The sequence below is a fragment of the Dermacentor andersoni genome, chromosome 3 (genome assembly GCF_023375885.2).
Source record: "Dermacentor andersoni chromosome 3, qqDerAnde1_hic_scaffold, whole genome shotgun sequence".
Lineage (NCBI taxonomy): Eukaryota > Metazoa > Arthropoda > Arachnida > Ixodida > Ixodidae > Dermacentor > Dermacentor andersoni.
The window spans coordinates 84,592,374-84,614,558 of record NC_092816.1 but is presented as its reverse complement, the minus strand read 5'-3'; the positions used below and the strand labels follow the sequence as shown (position 1 = coordinate 84,614,558).

The window sequence follows — 22,185 nt, the reverse complement described above, 5'->3', positions numbered from 1 at the left end:
TCTCGGGGTTTTCATCTGACGATATTGCAGCCGCACACCGCTTAAAAGTCAAAATCAGTGGTACACCTGTGGTCTTGGTGCGCTTTAAATCTGTAATTTGGAAGGAAAAATGGCTTGAAGCGCGGGGAAAGCTGAAGAAACTACGTGAAAGTGCTTCATTTCCAAAGATCTACTTCAATGATAACTTGACCAAAGTTAACCGTGATCTCTTCTGGAAAGCGAGAACGAAGGTAAAAGAGGAGGGTTATCAGTTTTGTTGGACGAAAGGAGGCAAGATCTTCGTGAAAAAGAATGAAACAGCGTCTCTTGTTCGAATTGGTAAACAAGCAGACCTGGAAAACATTGCTTAGCCAACATGCCTTTTTCTTTCAGTGAACTACCAGACTTCAGTTCATTTAAAACAGAATTTCCGTGCAGTTCTGATGAAGATTTTACCATTGTGAGCGTTAATATTCGAAGTCTGCGTAAATACTGGGACGAATTTAAATTTCTGGCTGAATCGACAGCTAACCTTGTAGACGTATTTCTGATTACAGAAATCTGTGTTTCCCAGGCTTGCCTTGATACGTTTACATTGGAGGGCTTTTCCGCACATTTTGTCACACGAAGCGGGCGTCGTGGCGGGGGCATTGCTCTCTATGTAAACGACAACTGTGAAGTTTCTTCTGTTGATGCATCTTTTGTACATGCCGAATCTATGATGGTCAAAGTTTGTAAAAGGTCATTTTCGGTTCATATCTTATCGATTTATCGACCACCCTCATGCAGCCTTTCACGGTTTATTGTTGAGCTTGAAGAAGTTCTGCGGCAGTGGAGCTCAGTGGATCAATTTTGCTTGATCGGAGACTTGAATGTCAATATTTTATGCCCTGAAAAAGTGTCTGTTTGTGATTATTTATCTACGTTGTCCGCTTATGGTCTGGAATGTACAATTGCAGCTCCTACTAGAGCGGAATTAGTTAATAATAGCCTAGTGCAATCTTGTTTAGATCACATAGCGGTCAGAGCTCCCTGCTGTTCATTTAGGTCATGTACTATCTTACAACGCATGGCGGACCACTATTTCGTAGCATATCGTCTAGTTTTACCAGACGCGTCTAGAACGTCATCGGTGGAAACTGGATCTGGGCAGCGCAAATGCCTTGTCCCTACTGTTAATCAATCCAAGCTTGATAACCTTATCGTTTCGTTTGACTGGTCATCCTTAACTAAAGAAGATTCTTCGGCCAAAGTATATGAAAGGTTCTGTATGCAAATGAAAAATTTTGAATTGCATTGCACACGGCTGATAGCTAAGCCGATAAGAAAGGGTCACTGCTGGATGAACACGGAAATTCTTGCGGCCATTTCGTATCGAGACAACTTGTGGAAACGCTGCAAAAGAAATTCTAGAAACCAAAGACTGCGATTAGAATACAAGTCGGCAAGAAATAGAGTTGTTGCTCTTCTGCGTGGCGCCAAATGCCGTTACTTTTTTTATAAATTCCAACAATCTTCAAATAATGTAAGCAAAACTTGGTCTTTGGTAAATCATCTCAGAGGAGTGAGTTCCAATAACCGTTCTATTTTCAGTGTTTTTCAACAACCTCCCACGGAAGTGGCTGATGCTTTCAACAGGCACTTTGTTAAAGCGTCCCAAAGGGTCGTCTCTCCATATACAAGCACTACGCCATTAGGGCATACCGTATCTGCGTCGGCTTTTCTTCCGAAAATTTTGAAGGGTGATCTGGAAGAAATTATTTTCAGTTTCCGTCCTAACAAGCCCACTGGATATGATGGAATTTCTTTACACACCATCAGAAGGAATTTCAATGCGCTGTCAGATATTATCCTGCATATACTGAATGGTTTTTTGGAAGGCGACGAAATTCCAGAATGCTTAAAAACTGCAGTTATTGTACCACTACACAAGTCAGGGAAGAAAGATAGTATTGAAAACTATCGGCCAATTTCTATATTGCCGGTTATTGCTCAGGTCTTAGAAAAATTTCTTTTCCTCACTATGTCTTCATTTCTTAACAAATTTTCTATCCTGACCGATCGACAGTTTGGCTTTGTTTCCGGGCGTGGTACTGTGGCACTGCTTGAGGAATTTTCAGATGAACTGTTCTCGGCATTTGATCAGAATCTTTTCACATGTGCGCTATTTTTAGATGTAGCGAAAGCGTTTGACACCCTGAATCATCAAATCTTGTTAAGTAAACTGCATTTTTGGGGATTTCGTGGGCCTTTCTACAAAGTCCTCGAAAATTACCTGAGCAGCAGATTTCAGGTGGTCTCTACCGATGATAAGGGCATATTTAGTTCTAAGCTGTCGGTAAAAGCTGGCGTTCCTCAGGGGTCCATTTTGTCGCCATTGTTGTTTAATATCTTTGTTAACGACTTCCCTTTGGCAATTTCGAAATGTTCAGTATTCCAGTATGCTGACGACACTGTATTATTAGCGAAACACCTTTCTTATAAAACATCCACTGAAATGTTACAAAATGACGTGTACAAGGCAATGCTTTGGTTCTCTAATAATGGAATTGTTGTAAATACCCAAAAAACAAAACTGGTTTGTTTTCGCTCCCCACTTAAGACTACTGTTATTAACATGCCTCTCTACTTGCATGAGTCAGACTGTGTTCATTGTAAATGTGCACCTATTCCATACGTGGATTGTGTGAAATATCTCGGAATCTATTTCGATAGTAATTTATCGTGGCAACATCACTTATCACTTATTTGTTCTAAACTGAGGTCAGTAGCCTGGCTGTTATTTAATATCAAAAGTATTGCACCCTTGTCTGTAAAAAAATTATAGCACAGGCACTAGGTTACAGTGTGTTGAGGTATGGCATTACAGTCTTTGGCTTTTGTTCAGATCGTTGGAGATGCAGGGTCGACCGGATTATAAAAAACATTCTTAAAAATGTTGCGTACAATTCCCCAATAGTAACATCTGCAAACATCTTCCGTGAACTTGGGCTACCAAACTTCCGTTCATTACTTATAGAAACAGTTGTCGTTAAACATTTCTGGAATTCCGCTTTCAAACGAAAACGTGCCGCCGCAAGGGAGCTTAGAAAACATGGCCGTTATGTAGTTCCGCGGTCAGCCACAAGGTATGGCGCGGGCAGACGCTGTGCTTATGTGCCTGACATATTCAACAAATTACCCGAAGAAATATTTAACGCGACATCAAAAAGCACGCTCAAACACTTCTTAAAGCAGCTATAGTAAAATTACCCTCTTGTACATTTTTTTTTTTGCATCGCAATATTTACCTCTTCAACTTTTGTTATATGTAGATAACCAAATGTTATCTTGTTCTTTTCAATTTTTTGCCTTTCATTTTTTTTCATTTTTTTAATTTTTTTTTATTCATCTCATCAATTTATGTATATATATATATATATATTTTTTTTTGCTTTGTCTATTACATTCATAGGCATGGTCCTACAAGCCAACTGAGGCTTAGACCGGCCTGCTTGTTTTATTTTGTATATTTTGTGGCAATAAATATTATTATTATTATTATTATTATTATTATTATTATTATTATTATTATTATTATTATTATTATTATTAACAACCACAACTCAAACATCAGCAGCGTGACATCTGGAGTTCCCGAGGGAACTGGATTGACTACCTTGTTATTTTTAATTTGTCAATGACCTACCGTCAAACATTAAGAACGAACTGAAACTTTTTTTGCTGACTGCGTCATATACACCCACATCGATAAGCCCGAGGACTGCATAGCCCAACAGAGCGACATTAACACTATCGAAACGCGGTGCCGCAAATGGCACATGCCGCTGAACCTCAGCAAATGCAAGTGCATATTACTTACCCTAAAGCACACCATTATCCGTCATACCTACTGCATAGATTAAACTCCAATTAGCAGAACTCTTGCTTATAGATACCTCGGCTTCCACCTAACACCGTCGCTATCCCGGGCTACGCATATGGAAACCACTTGTTCAGAGGCCTCTAGAACACATGGGTATCTTAAACGCACGTTAAAGATCTGCCTCATCCGACGTTAAAAAACTGGCGTATCAGACATACGTCAGGCCGAAACTCAAGTACGCTGCTTCCATCAGGCATCCCTCACAAACATATCTCGCGGAGGATGCCGAAGTCATACAGAACTGCGCTGCGCGTTTTATCCTTTCGCAATATTTAAAGTCAACGAGCGTCACCCAACTAAAGCAATCTATCGCCCTCTAAGCTCTGACATCTCGCCGCATAATATTGCGCCTCTGTCCTCTGCATTGCTTTTACGTTAATCCCATATCGCGACAGGCATTGCTCAAAGCTCCTCAAAAGGTGTCTTAAATCAAAAGGCTTATATCATAGTCATCGGATTGCAAATATATGGGCGGCGACACTTCAACATTTAGCCCTTCCTTTCTTTCACAAACGACAACACACTGGAACGTCCTACCAGATTACATAGCCTCGTGCACTGATCGCAGAACTTCTCGCGAAAAAGCGACATTTGACTCTTCATAGCCATCGATAACCGGCCGACGTGCAGAAAATGGACACCAAACAGTGATTTTACCTTCTATTCTATTTTCATTATCGCTTATGCTTACTTTTTTCTTTTTTTTACTTTATTGCTGACTATCATGTCGGGCCTCAGTGTCTATCGTTTGCCATTGATCCTTCTGTTTTTTTTTTCTTTTATTTCTGCTGTATGCCATGTCAACCACAAATGTACGCCCATCCCTCACGTAATGCCCTCGGGGCCTTAAAGCAAAATAAATGGGAAAAAGAATATGATTCAAGATTTTATTATTTATGTCCGCTTCATGTGATTAATTGCTGTATAGGAGAAGCTTACATTCTGAATTTACTGTTCTGGCTCTTCGTTACGACATATGCGCTTTAGTCGAGAAAAGTGAGCTACAATCTAATGTTGTCGTCGTCGAGAATATGGTGCGAACACACATGCATTGAGGACGCTAAACGCAGTCTTTTCAGATTCCCTATCTGTGCTCCCTGACCAAAAGGTTCTTCTTTTTCGGTGCCACACCAATTGCGCCCGCAGCATAACAATTCAGAACTAAAGTCGAGTTGGGCATAGCAAAAGAACAACCGATTTGGTCTCTGTTCCGTCTTGGCTTACAGAAGGACCTCATCCTAAAGGTTCCAGCAATCGTAGTTCTTACGTGCTATCCAGCTTTTAATGAGTGTTCAAAAAGTTCGAATAATGTAATCTCGATGCAGAAGAGAATTAAACGCATATTGGAAATTTCTAATATTCAGGCACTCCAACTGCGTTCATATGGAGCCTAGACATACCGGATATATATTTTTCCGCATCGAGATCGCGACGTACAATCAAAAGTAAACAGATGGATTGCGTACATTAGGCAACGGGGCGCTAAAGGACTGGGCGCGGACGCGAAAATAAGTATACTACACAAGTGCTGTCTCTCGAGTAAATTTTTGATACAGAAACGGGACAAATATATATAGAGAAAAACAATAAAGAAGTTTACGATAATGTCTCTACACCAAACGCTGAGGAATCATGAATATGTGTGTCTGAATAATATTTGTTCTTACTTTGTACTTACGGCCATGTACAAACTTAAAAGACGAACGGACGCCACAGAAAACACCGGCAAACGAATCATGTGCAAATTCACAACTGGTTTATTAGTACCACTTGTATATAGAGGGCAAAGACCAGATTGAAATACAAGTGTCAACTCAAAACACAACCAAACAAAAGGGAATACGTGAACATTGCTGGTGCTGACGCGGGCCAGTCGGTCAGATTATAGATTATTTAATGTCACATAAAAAAAATTGCCTCATTTACTCACACGCGTTTCGTGTATATATGCTATTTCAAAAATGTTTCTTTTTGGTTTGCGTGTTTTGGCGCGTTTGGTTTTGTAGATATTGCCACGTGTCTGTGTTACAACCTCGGTTGGAAGACAGCCGCAAATGTATTCCTTCTCTTCGTGTCTATGCCATTCGCATATACATGGGGCGCTATAACGTAAAGCTATTCCAAACTTTTCTATTCCAATCTTGCAATCATCCCTCCGCCATTGGCCAACAACTTGTCTTAACCGCCCCCACTTCTCCTGTCTGTTACGTGCCGTCACGAAAACCGCGGTAACTCCCCATCTGATATGATGTGAACACGCTGATTATGCATGACTGCAAAGAACAAAAGAAAAATAGTTATTTCTGATCCGACGCCTTTTCGCCATTAGACCTCGGCTATTGGTCAAAGGTTTTCGGGCTGCACCCACTTCACCTGCCTGTCACGCGACGTCACAAAATCGCGAACAAGTGGCGTGTATGCGTTAAAGATGCATTAATATGTCGAACAAAACTGAATTTTCCTCTGAATAGCCGCAGGCTGTCCCGTTCCGAAAGGAATAAGAGATGGCTGCCGCCGATCGCTCAGGCACTGACTACTCGCACCTGCCAGAAAGCATGGGTTTATTTGCGTGCAATAATACTTTTTGCGTAACTGTGTAAGGTTTTCGAGCACTTTCGGCACGTTTACGACCCCGCTCAGTCAACTTTTCCTTGCTGAAGATCCTTTTTAGCTGCATTCTTAACTTTCCGTTGCATGCCGCCGCGATTTTCGACGAACCAACCCAAGCTATGTAAGGGAACGCGGACCTATCGCAGACGCCACACCATCCTCTTCATTCGGTTATCGATTTTCAGTGCAGTGGCTCGGCCCCATCGAATCCCTCTCCACTTAAGCCGCGCACCTCGCCTCTTATCAGTCTATTATATAAGACAAGCCGCTCCGTGTAGGCAATGTTATTCGTTTTTAAAGCAAACAAAAGTGACCTCCTACAAAGGAGGAAAGGATTTGATTGGTCTCGTTAAACAACCCTGAGGGTCACCGCCCGATGCTTGCGCCGGCGGTTGCGCAAATTTGACGTCAGGAGATTGGAATAAAAACATATTGGAATAGTGTTACGTTATAGGGCCCAGGAGGTGCAATCAAGTTGCAGTTTAGCGCAGCAGCATCAAAGCCACTGGCGTTATCTTCTGAGCTCATTGCCTGCACTTGCTCAACATAAAAAAAAATATATGACAAGGCGCCATGGCGTTACAGCAGTCGCGATCAGTGTGATCCTTACCTTATCTGGGAGCACAGAAGGCGGTTCCATGACGCAGATGTAAATGCTGCTGTTGTTGCCTCAAAACACGTTGAGCAACGGGGAACACAAAACTCGCTTGAAGAAAAATGGTGGAACTTCGTCTTCCCCTTTCTCTAACGCCGGTAGGAGCCCACGCGGCTTGCAATGGGTAGGCCATCCTTTATGGTAACCGCAATGTGCTTCTTAGCTAGCCAATGGTTAAAAAAAATGTTTTTGAACGAAGTTGCGTTTTCAAATCAATACAACATGTGTAGTGGGTCAACAGTAGTCGAACAAGAAATGTCTTTGAAGCCAACGTTTCTACAAGCAGAGATTGTCTTCGTCAGGACGAATACAAATCTGACGAAGAAAAGGCCCCTTTTTGAAACGTTGGCTCCAAATACGCCCCGTTGTACGACTTTCGTTGATCGCTTCAAGTCTCCATGTTCCGGAGGACCAATGTCTTCTTTCAATGTTTACGAACACTGATACACCGTGTTTTTTTTTTTACTTCCCGAAACTTTATAATGGACGTGGTTCGATACATGGGTTGTTCGATGAAACTTCAAACCAACTTTGGTCCACCAACTGTGGCGCAAAACTTGCATACGTAAGCAGGGCTTCGTTAAACGCATTTGGTATATTATGCGGCGTGTTTAAAAAAGCTGTCATGGTCCTTTCGCAGCACCACAGATATATGGGTTAGTAGTGCTCACTAAATGACTAAAGGGGGAATCGCACTACTTTTGCAGGCAAAAGCAACAGTACGAATATTCCTTCTTTTTCTTTTTTGCTCTTTTGCACGTTGGCCATTGACAAGTGTTGCCGTCCTTTATGCAATACATTGCAGTCGTAGTGAAGCTGTCTATATGGTCGCCTTCCAAGTAGCAGAAGTTCACATAGTGATCATAGTGTACTCATAGTGATCGTCATGTTTTCTGTGGATGATCCCGAAGTGGCGTCGATGAGTATGCTTCCATTTACAGAGTCCCTGTAGGGTTCTGCCCATTCCGGGAAGGTTGAAAGGCCAAAGATGGGAGAGCCCAAGGCGTGTATCATGACCACTTCGACCACGACGCATATTAAGTTGACGAAAAATCCTGGTTTCGCCTGTAACAAAAATAAATTGCGATAGAAAGTCATTCGTTTTTATGTTTATATTGCATGCACTACACATGTTTGAGGAGGAGGAGGAGCAGGATAAGATGTAAGTAATATGATGCGTCGTAAACAAAACGAGATCGCTATAGTTGTGAAAATCAACCGCAAACATAGTTGCTGAACATATTTGAACTAAATGCATTTTCCTTTAGAACTGAGAAAGGTGACCTTCTAAGCAGTTTGGGCTGAGCTGGCTGTTCGATAACATATGCTCTAAAAGTAAAGTGTGGTAATGTGCTATATGTGCGCAATAATGCAAAAGGTAACGTGAAGCTTAGGGGCTAGGAAGGATCCACTGTATAACTTTTTTCGCAGAACATTTAAGAGATAACTTTATTTTCACTCAACATTTAAGAACGGAGAAAGAAGTATCGAGAAAAGGATTGATTTCGCGGAGCAGCTTGGAAATAGTGTCACATCAGGCATGGCGGGCGATACATTCTTGGCGCATTTTTAGGTATTTTCAGTCATTGATTGCCTGTTTCCTGCGCTGTTCTAATAAGAATTGAATAAGGTTAATAAAAATTTCTCCATTGGCATATTGGGACTGATATAAAGAACGCAAGCATTACTCCCTATAAAGAAACCACTGTGACGAAATTTCATCAAGGATAATATACACACAAGAGCGCTAAAGAATTCTAGATGTCGCGGACTAGAACCCCAAGGTTATAGAATACGTTTCCTAAGCGCAAACACTATTGCGCACGTAGTTGACTCTCGCACGAATGCCTTCTCCGCAGGAACAAGGTGGCGTTAAGAGGAAGCTTTAGCTCGAGTGCTCCTATCTAAATACATGTAAAAGGTGAATTCGTTTTTCTCGGCAACGACTGCACCAAATTTGACGAGGTTTGCTGCATTTAAAAGACAAACTTAAAATCTAGTGACTATTGGTTTCGAATTTTTGAGTTAGGTTGTCAATTTTTTAGTAAACATTGGCAAAAATCGAAAATTTCCAAAAAACGAAACTATCAAGTTTACAACTCTGTAACTCAACCACTAAAAATGATAATAGAATTCTGTGAATTGCATCTAATAGTACATCTAAAGCGGACAAAATTGATATGTTACACATAGATTATAAAAAAAAATTAATCACAGGGAAATACAACTTTTGCAAAACCGTTGTAACCAACGTAACAAATTCATGTATGATGTAAAATGACATATTGAATTTGTCCGCTTTAAATGATCTAATGGATGCCGTTTACAGAACCGCGATATCAGTTCTTGATGCAGATCTATGAATTTGTAAACTTCGTGCTTCTATTTTTTTCAAACGGTCAAATATTTGAAAATCGTTTTAAGAAAATTCATACCCTAAATCGAAATTCCGTTTCCAACAGTCACTAGAATTTAACTTTCTCTTTCAAATGCAACAAATTTCATCAAAATCGGTCTAGGGGTTATCTCATAAAAACGTTTTTGCGTTTTACATGTATTTGAATAGGCCGCGTCGGAGTTGGGCCCGAGCTAATGCTTCCTCTTAAGTGGAGAAGAAACATGCGACAAGATGACGGTCGTGTTGCATAACTAGTGGAAAACGAGTCCACGTATGCTTGCCATGATGGAAGTGGCTCGCTGTCATATGTAGATCTTTGGTTTTTTAGGCGTCGTCGGTCTGTTCAAATGACAGTAGAATTACTTCCCTGGCTATGTGGTATGTCAATAGGTTGTATAGATAAATCACTGGCTTCCTAATGCTATAAAATGACCTCGTTTCAGAAACGTTGGCTGCCCATGTATTCAAAGCGGTACTTTAGTGACGCTTGGTGTGTTCATCTTTGTTACAGAGCGACGTTTGTACCACAGGTGTCCTCGACTCTCTCAACATGATGTCAAGCTATGTGCATGCCTGGAACTCATCCCTAAGCCGCTGACTCAAAGCTACAAGAAGAAAGCCTGTCTCCGTCTCCATGAAGCATCACTGGATGTTAACGCAGTTCACTTTCTTTCCTTTTTGTGAACACTTTCGTGAAGTGCAGCCGCTCATAATAATGGCTAGTTTGCCGGCACACTGATAAATACGACCACAATAATTTTTTCGCTGGCATAAAATTAGCGAAAAGTCACGTGCAGGAGGGCGTTGGTCTTACCTATGATGGTAGCGCACATTAAAAGACGACCCAGAGGAAAGACGGTTCAGCGCTTGTCCCAACATGCCCGGTATACGCTACCCTAGGCTATACATGGGTGCTCGGCTCTTACGATATCAGGAATGCGGAGCTTGGCCAGGTCGTAGGCGATGGCGTTCGGCGGTGTACCGGCGGGTATGATGAAGGCGAATGAGCAGGCGACTGCCACAGGCATGCCCAGGTAGATGGGGTGCAGCCTCAGCGCGACAGCCTGCGCCATAGACAACATTGCAGTACAATGAAACACGTCATAGTTAGTGATTGACGAGATTCAGCGACCCGAAACTACACTTGGGACTATCAAGAGACCGTGGTGCTGGGGTCTAGATTAACCTTGGCTCTTTGCACGTTAGAGTGCACAGAAATCTAGGACTCGGAACATGACAGCATTTTTTAATTGCGAAGCATTCTTCTCCGAATCACGCTAGTTCTTGAGGTGCCTCTCGGTATCTCGCCGTTTTCGTGGGTCAACGAGCAGCCAACTTCCGCAATCTGCAGTCAAGGATGGCAAGTAGCTTAGGCTTAAGTTGGCGGCCGCGACCGCTGGGAACGGCTTATAGGAGGACTAGCCAAGCGTTCTGAGTGTGTTTGAGTGCGAGCTGATAGCGCACGTGCGACGAAGCTTCCCCCATCCGCCACATTTGGGCTGATAAACATTGCCATGATCCAGGTTATATCGAGCCCCGTCGAGGTCACTCGTTCTGCCAGATGTGCGAGCGTCATGGTCTCGAGAGGGACGCTAACGAGCGTCAAGCAAAACGACGAAGCGCATTTCCTGCAGCTAGGGCACCATAAGCTCGACGTGCGCGTCGGCGTCTCGTGTTGCGACAATTCGCGCAATGCTTTGCATTACGTAGATGTCAACTATACTTGAGTCGGCCTGATCTTTCTTTCTTCCTTTCTTTCTTTCTTTCTTTCTTTCTTTCTTTCTTTCTTTCTTTCTTTCTTTCTTTCTTTCTTTCTTTCTGTCTTTCTTTCTTTCTTTCTTTCTTTCTTTCTTCCTTTCTTTCTTTCTTCCTTTCTTTCTCCCTTTCTTTCTTTCTTTCTTTCTTTCTTTCTTTCTTTTATTTTAATCACGTACACATGACGATAGCACCGCGGCTGCCGGAAAGTAAACTCGATCGTTACCCCGCGCTTAGGAGGAGGACGCCGTGGACACTGAATCAAATTCGCGTGGTTCTAAATAGCAAAGTATAACAGGCGAGTTCATCACAGGAATTGGGTGCGTGCCACTCACTTGCGTAAACGTTTGTGAGCAAGTCTCTGTGGTATTGCACGTCACCTTTTTCTAGCTTGCTACTTACTCATGTCTGACGGCCCTCATACGAAAAAAAAAAATGAATGTATGTGCATGCAGAAGAGAAAGCGAAGCAGCTCCAACTAGTCGGATCGTAATGGTGATGCCGCCAAATATGGAGGCCATCGACGTTGTAATGTTTTTACCAGCTTCAGGGCGAGGGTACGCTATCAGAGTAAGAATTCGCTATTCATAGTGATCAGCCGTTTACCATGTCGCAGACAAGGGGCAGTAGCAGGGAGCTCGTGGCCGTGTTGCTTGTTATCTCCGTGAACATAGAGGCAGCGAAGCAGAAGAGCAAGGCGGTGAGAGCCGGTGGCAGCACGTTCATGCCCTTCACGTTGTCCACCAGCATTGAAGAAAGTCCGGATTGCTGAAGATTACAATGATCAAATGTGTCACTCTCATGATTACTGATGCTGTGAACAGCATGGCGCGCTTAGTTCCTGGATGATTTTAGCTCGTTCTTAGAACAGGGATGAGGGACTACATTAACAAAGCCCCTCACTCGCAGGAACCGTTTGTACTTGTCAATGCATTGGTTATAGTGTAGGGCTCTGTTCATTGGAGCTGTTTGTTACTTGACTTATTCTGAAAAAAAAAAAGGAAAACGTCGCGAAGGCTGGTCACTGAGTGCGTTTCATTTGGCCTACATGTATCCGCTTTTGCCCTCTGGATTCCATGTTCGCGCTGGTATTCTTTTTCTAATAGCGTGATGTTTTATTCTATTTTTTCAGCATATACATGGGTCGCTATTCCAGTCCATACCACACAAGAGCTCGTGAGCCTTTCTGTGACCTGACTGTGTTTTCTGTGTTTTGTGCATCTATGTGACCTGACGTAACGTTCCAGGACTTTTTATTCGAATTCTTTTGCGAACTGTCTTTTGCGTATTTATGTGTCCTTAGTTTACATGCTAGCTTGCATTAGATTACATTTGTTGTGAGTTGTCTTTCCTCCATTTACGTGAATTGACCTGACATTCCTGCGTATCTTCTTTTAGACCTCCATCGCGAGCTGCTTTCGCGTATGGCGCCAGACTTCAAAAGTCTTACTTTTTGTTCTTCTTTTCGGCTCGGTTATTAAATCTAAACTCTCTTTGCATCGTGATTTGGGTTCCCGGGTCCGGCTATGTCTCAGCTCAGCAATGACACATCAACTCTGTACGTCAAGAGCACACTCTCTCTTGGATTTTACGAAACCTTGCAGGCCTCCGACAGAGTCATGCCTCCTCCCACGAGGATCATGACGCCCCACTTGACGCCGTGCACCGCCTCGTCCCACGTGAGAAGTGGCTGCGACTGCCACGGGTTTCCAGGATCCTTCGGTATTACGAACAACAGCAGTGCCACCAAGGCGACCAAGGCGCTGGGCTTCACGAGCCTGCGAGCAGGAAAGAAACGCTAGCTGACAAAGACCTGAATGTCAAGAATATGCTTCCAGATGAGCCACGTACATCGTGACAATAACAGCATGAACGCGAGTTCTGTCGAATGTATCCTACGGCAGAAAGCGGGACTTGCTCTTCCCTCGTCATTGTCGCAGAGGCATGCACAATAATGTAAGTGCCGCGAAAGATTCACGTACGAAATTTATGTGTATCTTTACGCGAAAGATGATTTACATACATATTGGGTGCCCACAGATTTACGTACATAATTGCATGCACAAATATTTACGTGCAGATTTGCGTGCATAATTGAAAAATTTACGCGTCTTCCGACAAGGTTTACCACAAACGTGATTTGTCCGTATCAATAATTGCACTGTCCTTGTATTGTTCGCTGGTCTGCAAAATGGAGTACCAACAAAACCATTATCAAGGTTCTGCCATGCTACATTCAACGACTGCAACGGATTCGTTAAGAACTATCAGAATTTTCGAGAATGCAAATGCTGGAAGGATATTCAAAGGTTTCAACAATCCGCTGGCAACAAAGTGTCTCCGCAGGCTTTATTTTTATTCTTTCACACTTCTCATATGCTTCTTAAAAAAAAACAGTCATTATCATAATGGTAGAGAATATATTTTGTGAGCCTCATTGTTCCGCACAGTTTATGCACTTTAGTCACTGCTAAGAGCATATGTTTTACTGCGACGGCAATTATGCGGAAGCTCGAGCCGCATTCGCACCGTCGGCACTGCCACCGCCATTGTCGTGCTGTCTCTGAGACGGCACGGCGCGTGCACGGTTCGTGCGCGATTCGCGCGGGGACGGTTATACCCGTGCCACACGGGTACAGAAAATGGCATTCAATAGTTAAGGCCTTAAGTTCCTGAATTAGATCTTTTTCGGTGGAGCTGCCGTACGTCCAAATTTAATGACATTTTACCCGATGATGGCGATGACAGCGTCTTCTGATGTGAGCAAGGTTAGGGCATGAATTAAAAAAAAATATGCATTTCCAAATTTAAACTGTCGTAATAAACAGTGAAATTTAAAACAAAGCATACTATATGGCACGGTTAGCTTGAGTTTCTTGCTGTCTTTTAGAATCGACCATAACAACTGCGGCCAATCTATGTCAAATCCGAAGCCCAGAAACAAAATGGCGCCTGCCGCAACTAGACCATCGCAACGCCGACCCGAGCAAGTTCATCTTATCACGTGGAGTCTGTAAACACAAAGACTGCATGTGAACGGCCTGCACGCGACGAAAAACTACCCTGCAACATATACAACCCATCCCCACGTGACTTTCGTCTACTTCACAGGCTGCGAACCTTTTGCGCAGCTTCGCTAGCTGCAACAATCCTTGTGTTCTGAAAGGTTGTTTATTATAAATCATAAGGCTTCTTCTCGTAAAAGTGCCGATTGTACTTCAAATTTATGTACAAATGTCTTCTTACAGGTTTAAACATTTCAAATACTTTACTTACACTGAAAAATGCACACTCTCGATGCCGTGGCTTGCGAAGCCACGACGTCGAGAGTACGCATTCTTCAGTCGAACGGTTCTGGCGAACCCCTTAAATACCGAGTGGCATTAAAGCGCATGCCATTTGATTTGCTCGTTTAGAACCACGCAAATGACATTAAATAATAAGGCATTAGGGATATACTGCCACCTTCTGTGCCCGTGTGGCGCGGGTATTAGACTTCGGAGACATAGAACGCGTTTAGCTGCACACACAACTAAGTGAAATGGGCGCACCGTCGATATACGCTAAATCGCCTTGGTGGTGGAGCCAGCGGCAGCGTTCTGCCTCATGCTATAAGCACACTATACAGCCTTGCTGCTGAGCGGCACAGTGTATGCCGGGACATGAGCAGAAGACGTCGAGATAACGTTATCTCATATTTCACCGCGCGCTGACGGACGCTGACGGTCTCCCGTCGGTCCCATGTCGTGCGCCAGCATCGAGGTGCGACACCTGCCACTGGCCGCTCCAATTATGCGAGCGTCGTGAGACGCCTGGGATAGCTGCCAGGAGGATGCTGTTGTCTCTGCCCAGCAGGACTTGCCTTGCGTGCAGTGCCGCGTCTGAATGTCGCTCCCATTCATTCGCGCGCTGGCAGCAGTGTGCGTTCATGGCCCCAGAAACCGTGCCAGAAACCTCCCGGTCATACGTGTCTGTCCGCAGAGTTAGCCGAGGAGAAGTAACTATTCTGTCCTGTAATTTGGTACATGGCCGTAGGCACGCGCTATTGATGTGCTCAACCATAAGGAACGTGCCCCACGCATCGAGCTTATGTATATGCACTAGAGTGCTCAGTGACTGAAACGCAAGACTCAGACCGCGGGGCGGCAAGCACTTTTTCGCCACCGCGGTCAGCACTGAGTGATTCCTGATTCTCGCTTTCATGTTATACGGAACAAGCTTGAGTGCGGTCCTTAGCACCCAGCAGTAGGGCCAACAGTGCCGGCCACCATATGCTCCACACTCTTAAACTAATGTACACCCTTAGGCGTGCATATTTTCCGCGCGACAATAATCGGCATCTGTCTTGCTTGTGTTTCCTTTCTTGAAAACACTGCGCTCGCTACTTTCCTGTCGACAATGCTCTGCCATGGTGATAACGCGCATGCCGTTCGTGAGTTGAAAGTCCCAAGCTCGCCGCGTTGAAGAAAGGAAATGTGGACAAGACAGATGACGATTATCGTTGTGTGGCAAGATACAACCCAGAGGGTGTAATTTTGCTTAAGACTGCAAGTATCCTGTTTCAATCGCTTAGCATTGTACCTTGCTTGTTGTACTTTGCAGTAAAAATACACTTTTGAAACATTGCAACTCTGAAGCAAGACAGCTGTCAGTTTAAGTCTTGTATATGTTTATAGACTACGGCAATTTGTGTTGTTCCAAAGGGTATAACCGAACGTCTCTTGGGAACTCTGCGTGAACTTGCCATCGTGGTCAGTGCTGGCTCTTCTGGAGATGCAGCCAAAATCACCTTACGTTTCGAGCTACCTACAACTAGAATTGATAAATAAATGCTTCCATTCGTCATTCAACTAACTAATGAGTCAGTCGAGATAAGACAACATTCTGTGTGTGGCACTTACTCTCCGTGAGGAAGAACGTCGACCCATCCCGGAAACATTTGCGGCTTCATCGCGAACCAGGCGATGATCATTGTACCGATCAAAGCGGCGACACAGGTCTCTGCAAAGCTGTGAAAGTAACAAATATATATATATATATATATATATATATATATATATATATATATATCTGATTCTGAATTTTATTAGAACGACTTTCTTTGACTTTACTCAGCATTACTACCACTCTTTGATACACGCTTCGAGTCACAAACAGCCCGATATCCCAGCCGTGATATACATGCTTGTTTCTGGATTGCCAGCACCTTTAGGCTATATCAATATAATGAAACTATTCGATGTAATTCTCTATCCGGAACACTAGTGACGTGGAAATTTCGGAATTTGTTATGCAACGTCCATGCCATGAGTATTTTTCGTCACAGTTTCATAGACCGCAAGTGCCACTCCCTTGACAGGTCTCTCGGAACGTTTTATCAACTCAGACTGCTTGTCGACTGTGTTTTAGCTGGCGGTGCCGTGGCAAATACAGCATGTGTGTTTATTCAAGCAGCCCAGAACCAGGGCATGCTGAAAGCAAATAAACTGCAATATTGTTTGAAATTTTGCTAAGTATATATATAGGACTATACTTTAGAACACGATGCCTGTGGTCGAAAGAGTTTCACACTTACATTTAATTCCGCTTTAGGCATTTGCAGCCAGGGGAGTAATGCGCACACCGATACTCGGTCCTCCACTGGGAAATTTAGATTCGCCCACTTTCAGCCTGTCTGTTACTGTTCAGGCTAGATGAGGCAAAAAATAGTTAAGCTCCCGTTACCTAAACAGGTTCGCAGGAAATATTGACACACAACTCTAGTACTCGCCTGATCTTTCCCAGCTCTTTATACCGCCATGCAATCTCTTCCCGGACTTTTTCTTTTGCAGATTCGCCCGCTTCGCTTCTCCTGTTGAGGTCAACATAAAGGCAAGTGTAGTATTTTTTATTAAACCATGCATAGCATCAAAGACGCGTCACGTTGTGAAAGATGAGCTCCAACAGAGATAAGACTGCGTTACTTCCAACACAAAATGTTCCGCGATCAATTTAGCACTCTGAACTGCCCCACCGTGCCCCATGTGACGCAGTTTACAAGAAAAAGATTACAGTTTTGCAAGTAACGCGAACCAGTGACGCGATGGCTGGTGAAATGTATTGCCCTGCAAGCCTTATACCCATATACCATATACCCATAGCCATATACCTTTGAAGTAAACTTCTTTGTTTCACGCTGAAGGACCCCTTATTAACAGGAGTTTCGCTGCTTACACACGATACGGCACGTTCTTCTTTGTATGCTGTCAGTAAGCAATGCAGAAAAGCACATGGCGCTGCGTCGCAAAACTGAATTTCACAAAACGTAAAAAAAAAAACGTATCTGTCAAATTCCCGTCACATGCTAAGGAAATTCCTAACAAGTGACCGCTGTGCTTCGTCAGGTTTAATGCCGCATCGTCTTGGGTGCGCTGTTACAACCCTTACCATGAAGGTTTAATGTTGTTGAAGAACCCTGAAGGAATGCGGATATCACCTCTTCCGCAAAGGACCTTTACCGAAAAATTTGGAGGACGCATAAACTTCGCCTTTAAGAGTGGAACGCGATAGCATTCAAACATCCCTGACTGCCCCTCACGCTTCCCGGAAACTGCAGGGTATGTAGCCGTAATGTTTACTGGGAAACGCTCGCGGCGAACGCCACGCACGAAAGCGGGCATTCTGGTCGAAACGTGGCATCTTGCAGGGGCCGCGATGCGGCGAAGGAGAGCGCCATCTGCAGGTGTTTCAAGGAAGTGGACGCGCCGCTCTGTGGACTCTGAGATATTTACGCGCCGGCGAGCGCAAATGGCGGACGCAGTCTCCGGTCTGTGCATTCTAGAAACGCTGCAAAAGGGGTTTGTTTGTGTTTCTGCGTAACCGAATTATGTTTTTTTCGCATTTTCAAATTACAGTCAGAGAGCTAGCATGTCTGTAGGCTGTCTGTAAGTCGCACTTTACGATTTTTCTACGTATTTTAGCTTGTGAAATTCAATTATTTCAGTGAATTTCTTGCTTCACATGAATGGTCTGGGTATGTGTGGTTCAAAAATATTTTTGCCGAGACGATGTCCGACACCGAATTTGCTACGGGCACGGGCTCCTTAACGCTCTTGCCTTAGATGCTCCCCTACCATGTGCCATCCCACGTGAGCACATTTCGGGTAGATGTTCCAAAGGACTTTCGAGTGGCCGAGTGTCAGGCGTAATATACTGTTTCGTTAATGATGTTTGTGAAAGTAAAGATTCGCAGGTGCGAGTTCACAATCTCCTTTTAAGAAGTGCGAGGTGTATTCGTTTGTGGAAATTGCGCCGTCTAGTGGGAAAGTGGAAAGGCTCGTCTTTTCGTACCTATCCTGAATTAGCCACTGGTCGTTATTAAAACGACGCTTTAGCTTCTTACTGCTGAATTTGTTCAGCTTTCTTAAAATTAATATTTGGTCTACCCCGTCAGTGCACTTCCTAATTTTCTTGGACAAAAATAATAATAACAAGGGGACGTCAGTGCCACCCAGAAAACATTAGAAACCCACGGCTAATAGGAGAAGACTGATAAATACAAAGCAGATGTGCTCTATTGTTTCAATTGCGTGTAAAGCAGAAAAGTTAATTTGGGACCGCCTGCGCAACTGGGAAGGCGACGTGCAAGTACAAGAAAAAGGCGCCGGCACCAACTCTATCTTGCACGCAGATTTTGAGCGGGCGTTAGCCAATCGTGGTAGCTGCTGGCATGATCACGCTCTGCAGAATCAGTATTCTCAACTGCTGTAGTATCGGCAGAGTGGCTGAGTGGTAGAGTCTTCGACTGCTAATCTTTTGGGTGTAAATTCGGATACTCGCGACGCAGTGATAATTTTTCTTTCTTCGTAATTTTCTCGCGAAGCATTTTGCGGATTCCAGCGATGGCACCAGTGGATATCAGCGCAACTAGGGGAGTGAACTCACAACAGCTATTGCTATGAAATAAAGAGAAAAACTTACAACAGTTTCCTGAAACGTTGAAAGTGAGTGTTCCAAAATTTTACCAAATGTAAAACCACTGACGCTTCGAAATTTATATGCAAGACATTGCTCTCCGTGCTCTTACCATTGGACACGTTATTGTGTTCTGTGTGGAAGTGTAATGACAATTAAACAGTGGCAATTCCAGCGCGAACATTTAGGTGATTGGCGCAGCTATGACGAAAGCTCTAACGCAACAAGTAAATTAGGCCCGATATTCGAGCCGAGCTTTCCACTTGGAATTCTTGCGCCCTATCAACGTATTATTTTCTATAGAACTGTATATTCCGTTTAGGTGATGATGACTTCACCGAACTTTCGTGGCAGTGAAGCGCCACCTCAATTCTTTATTTGGTATTTTTATCGTGAGAATACGCAGTTGAACGCAGCACAGCCTTATAGAAGAGCATTATGAGCCAAGTGCCATCAGTTTTGAACGCTATGCGTTCTTCGTCTTTAGTGTCGAGCCCGACTGGGCTCCGCCGCACAGAATTGCGGCATATGCCACTCGCGGGCCCACTTTCGGAGTCCAAACACTGGGTCAAGCGTGTCAAAGTGGAGACCTCAATAATGGGAACACAAGCCGCGCCAGCATAGAGACGAATCAAGGCAGAACATCTTGCGACTTTGGGTGAGGCTGCAATTCTGAAATAATTTGTCTTGTTCAGTTTTAATGCCTATACTGCTGGTTGTCGCGACAGTAACTTGCGTACATTGCATCCGTTTGAGACAAGGAAACATAACCGCTGAATGACTTTGAGAGCGAACATGATCGCTTTCATGACTCACATGGCCTCCCTGGCGTTCCACTGCATGTACGCCCAGCTCAGCAGAGTGCAGAGGAGCATCGTGGGCCCGTTGTACAGGATCCACGTGACGAAAGTGATTTCCGTGGAACCTGGAAACAGGCTAGATTTTTGTGCACGAGAGGTGTGAGCGAAAGCGCAAAAAAAAAAAGAAAAATCGTGTATCTTATCGTCGGAATATGCAGAGCTGCTAGCACTCACTCTTCTATGATTCCCTTAAGGAGAACGTTGGGCCCAGTTCCGATGAGTGAACCCGTACCACCTATGCTGGTTGCGTACGACACGCCGAGCACCAGCGTAGTTCGGAGCAGCCTGGTGCGCCTGTCTTCAGTTCTGGCAAGAGGACGAAGGAAAACCGAAGCAAAAAACGCTTTCAGGAAGGGAGGTCCACGGGACGTACGTTCGGTTCCGTGCCTTACACAGTAGGAAGAGTGTTACATTATGACACACAAAGAAAGTAAAGAAGTTACTGAGGGTGTCGCTTCGTCTGTAGATCCACGTAGAAACAACAGCCGCTCTGTGAGGCTTGTGGACTTCAAGAATTGCAGGATACGTGCCGTAATGCACATATCACTGTCTGGGCTTGTGAGGTATGTGGGCACGTTTCAAATACCAGTGAACCATAGATAACCTGCATTCACAATCACACACGGTGACCCGTGTATGATTGTGAATACAGGTTATCTATTGGGGTGCATCGTAGACGGTTCCGGTCGTCGTATCGGGGAAGACGCGCAGGTGTTTGATGGACTCATCGCACACGCAACGGTGTCACCCATCCTTATGAGGAACGAAACCGTCTTTGTGAATGCCAACTCTCAGCCGCAATCGACGTAAAAAAGGTTGCATTGCAGTGGGAGAGGCCCTGTGGAATCTGGAGCTTAAATGAAGCGTGGAGAACACGCAGGCAACCGATTACTCGGTTCACAGGCTCGTAACGCCACTGTATCTCACTTCGGAACCCCTAGTAATTCATTTTAAGAACAAGACAATCCCTGTAGCGTGGGCTGAAACTTGGACTTCTTGGTGCGGCACAGTTGACTGTACAGAGTGGAAAGGACAGAGCGAAATCATGGGGCACTACACACGGCATTGTGTAAGGTAAAAGATTGTTTTGCAGCAGTGATTGATTGAGTACATATTTAGTTCCAGTTGGAAGAGACCTACCCCTAGTGGAGTACCCTTGCTTTAATTGGCCATGGCTAGAGCCAATATGTGTTTCATGGCAGAATAGGAAATCTTGAGGAAATGAAGCGAAAAGGAAAAATGAGTGCTCTTCCACTCTGTGAAGAAGGATAACCAGCGAAGCTGTATTTGGATGACTATATTGACAACTACATTTATTTATGTTGATCACTATCGGATTGCTATACTGATTGATTGAAGACACGTGTAGTACATAACTTCGTGGTATTTATAGTCTTTATTTTGTCTCATTCGTTACCACAGTGACCATAGCTTTGTGGTCGCTGTCGTACGCCGTGATCGGTTGTACTGCTGTGTTAGACAAGTTCTTGCCAAAGGTTAAATCTGTACACTCCCGGTGCCGCGTGGTTGGCACACTAACGTCCATGTAGCACTCAACTCCTAATTGTTCCAACAGGAAGGATACAATCTACTTGCCGTCGGGGCGCGCTATGTCGACGTTCAAGCCGATGATTGGTGGGCGCACCATTGCGTTTTATTACGCATTTAAGCCTTCCCATGGGAGCAAAGGAGTGCTGACATCCCACGTTTTCCATATGGCCATTACGCTTATGCGTCATAAGACGGTCATAACACGGGTAAGATGATAACATTCAGAGCAACCGCGGCGAGTGAGAACATCACGCGGAAATGGTAATGCACTTTATGCGTAGGCAGAAGCTGATAATATTCAGAGACACCGCCACGACTTGCTTTTTTTTTTTTGCACATGCACATGGGGTTGTGCCGGAGGAGTTTTCGGCATACAGGCGACATATGGATGGACGGACGCACGAACGAATTGGCTAGCCATATACAGCTTCGCTATAAAACCGAAATAGCCTTGGCTACACCACCCATAATACTACTTCCAGTACTTGAATGTTCCTCT

General features: G+C 44.1%; 2 protein-coding genes across 2 annotated transcripts in view; both read right to left on the bottom strand.

The window, feature by feature from the left end:
- LOC126543000 (Na(+)/H(+) exchange regulatory cofactor NHE-RF2-like) overlaps positions 1 to 7,261 on the bottom strand; it is a 49,792-nt gene extending 42,531 nt beyond the window's left edge. The window contains exon 1 of the mRNA XM_050190147.3: positions 7,125 to 7,261. Coding sequence (XP_050046104.2) covers positions 7,125 to 7,154 — 30 coding nt within the window. The 5' untranslated portion in view covers positions 7,155 to 7,261. The remainder of the gene's footprint in view (positions 1 to 7,124) is intronic.
- A 383-nt stretch (positions 7,262 to 7,644) lies between these two features.
- Positions 7,645 to 22,185, bottom strand: part of LOC126544086 (Na(+)/citrate cotransporter-like) — a 119,029-nt gene continuing 104,488 nt past the window's right edge. Inside the window, exons 17-24 of the mRNA XM_050191292.3 lie at positions 20,310 to 20,441; positions 20,092 to 20,211; positions 17,093 to 17,173; positions 16,224 to 16,331; positions 12,920 to 13,100; positions 11,929 to 12,090; positions 10,494 to 10,631; positions 7,645 to 8,234 (exon numbers count right to left, since the gene is read on the bottom strand). Of these exons, the coding sequence (XP_050047249.2) occupies positions 8,031 to 8,234; positions 10,494 to 10,631; positions 11,929 to 12,090; positions 12,920 to 13,100; positions 16,224 to 16,331; positions 17,093 to 17,173; positions 20,092 to 20,211; positions 20,310 to 20,441 (1,126 nt within the window). The 3' untranslated portion in view covers positions 7,645 to 8,030. The remainder of the gene's footprint in view (positions 8,235 to 10,493; positions 10,632 to 11,928; positions 12,091 to 12,919; positions 13,101 to 16,223; positions 16,332 to 17,092; positions 17,174 to 20,091; positions 20,212 to 20,309; positions 20,442 to 22,185) is intronic.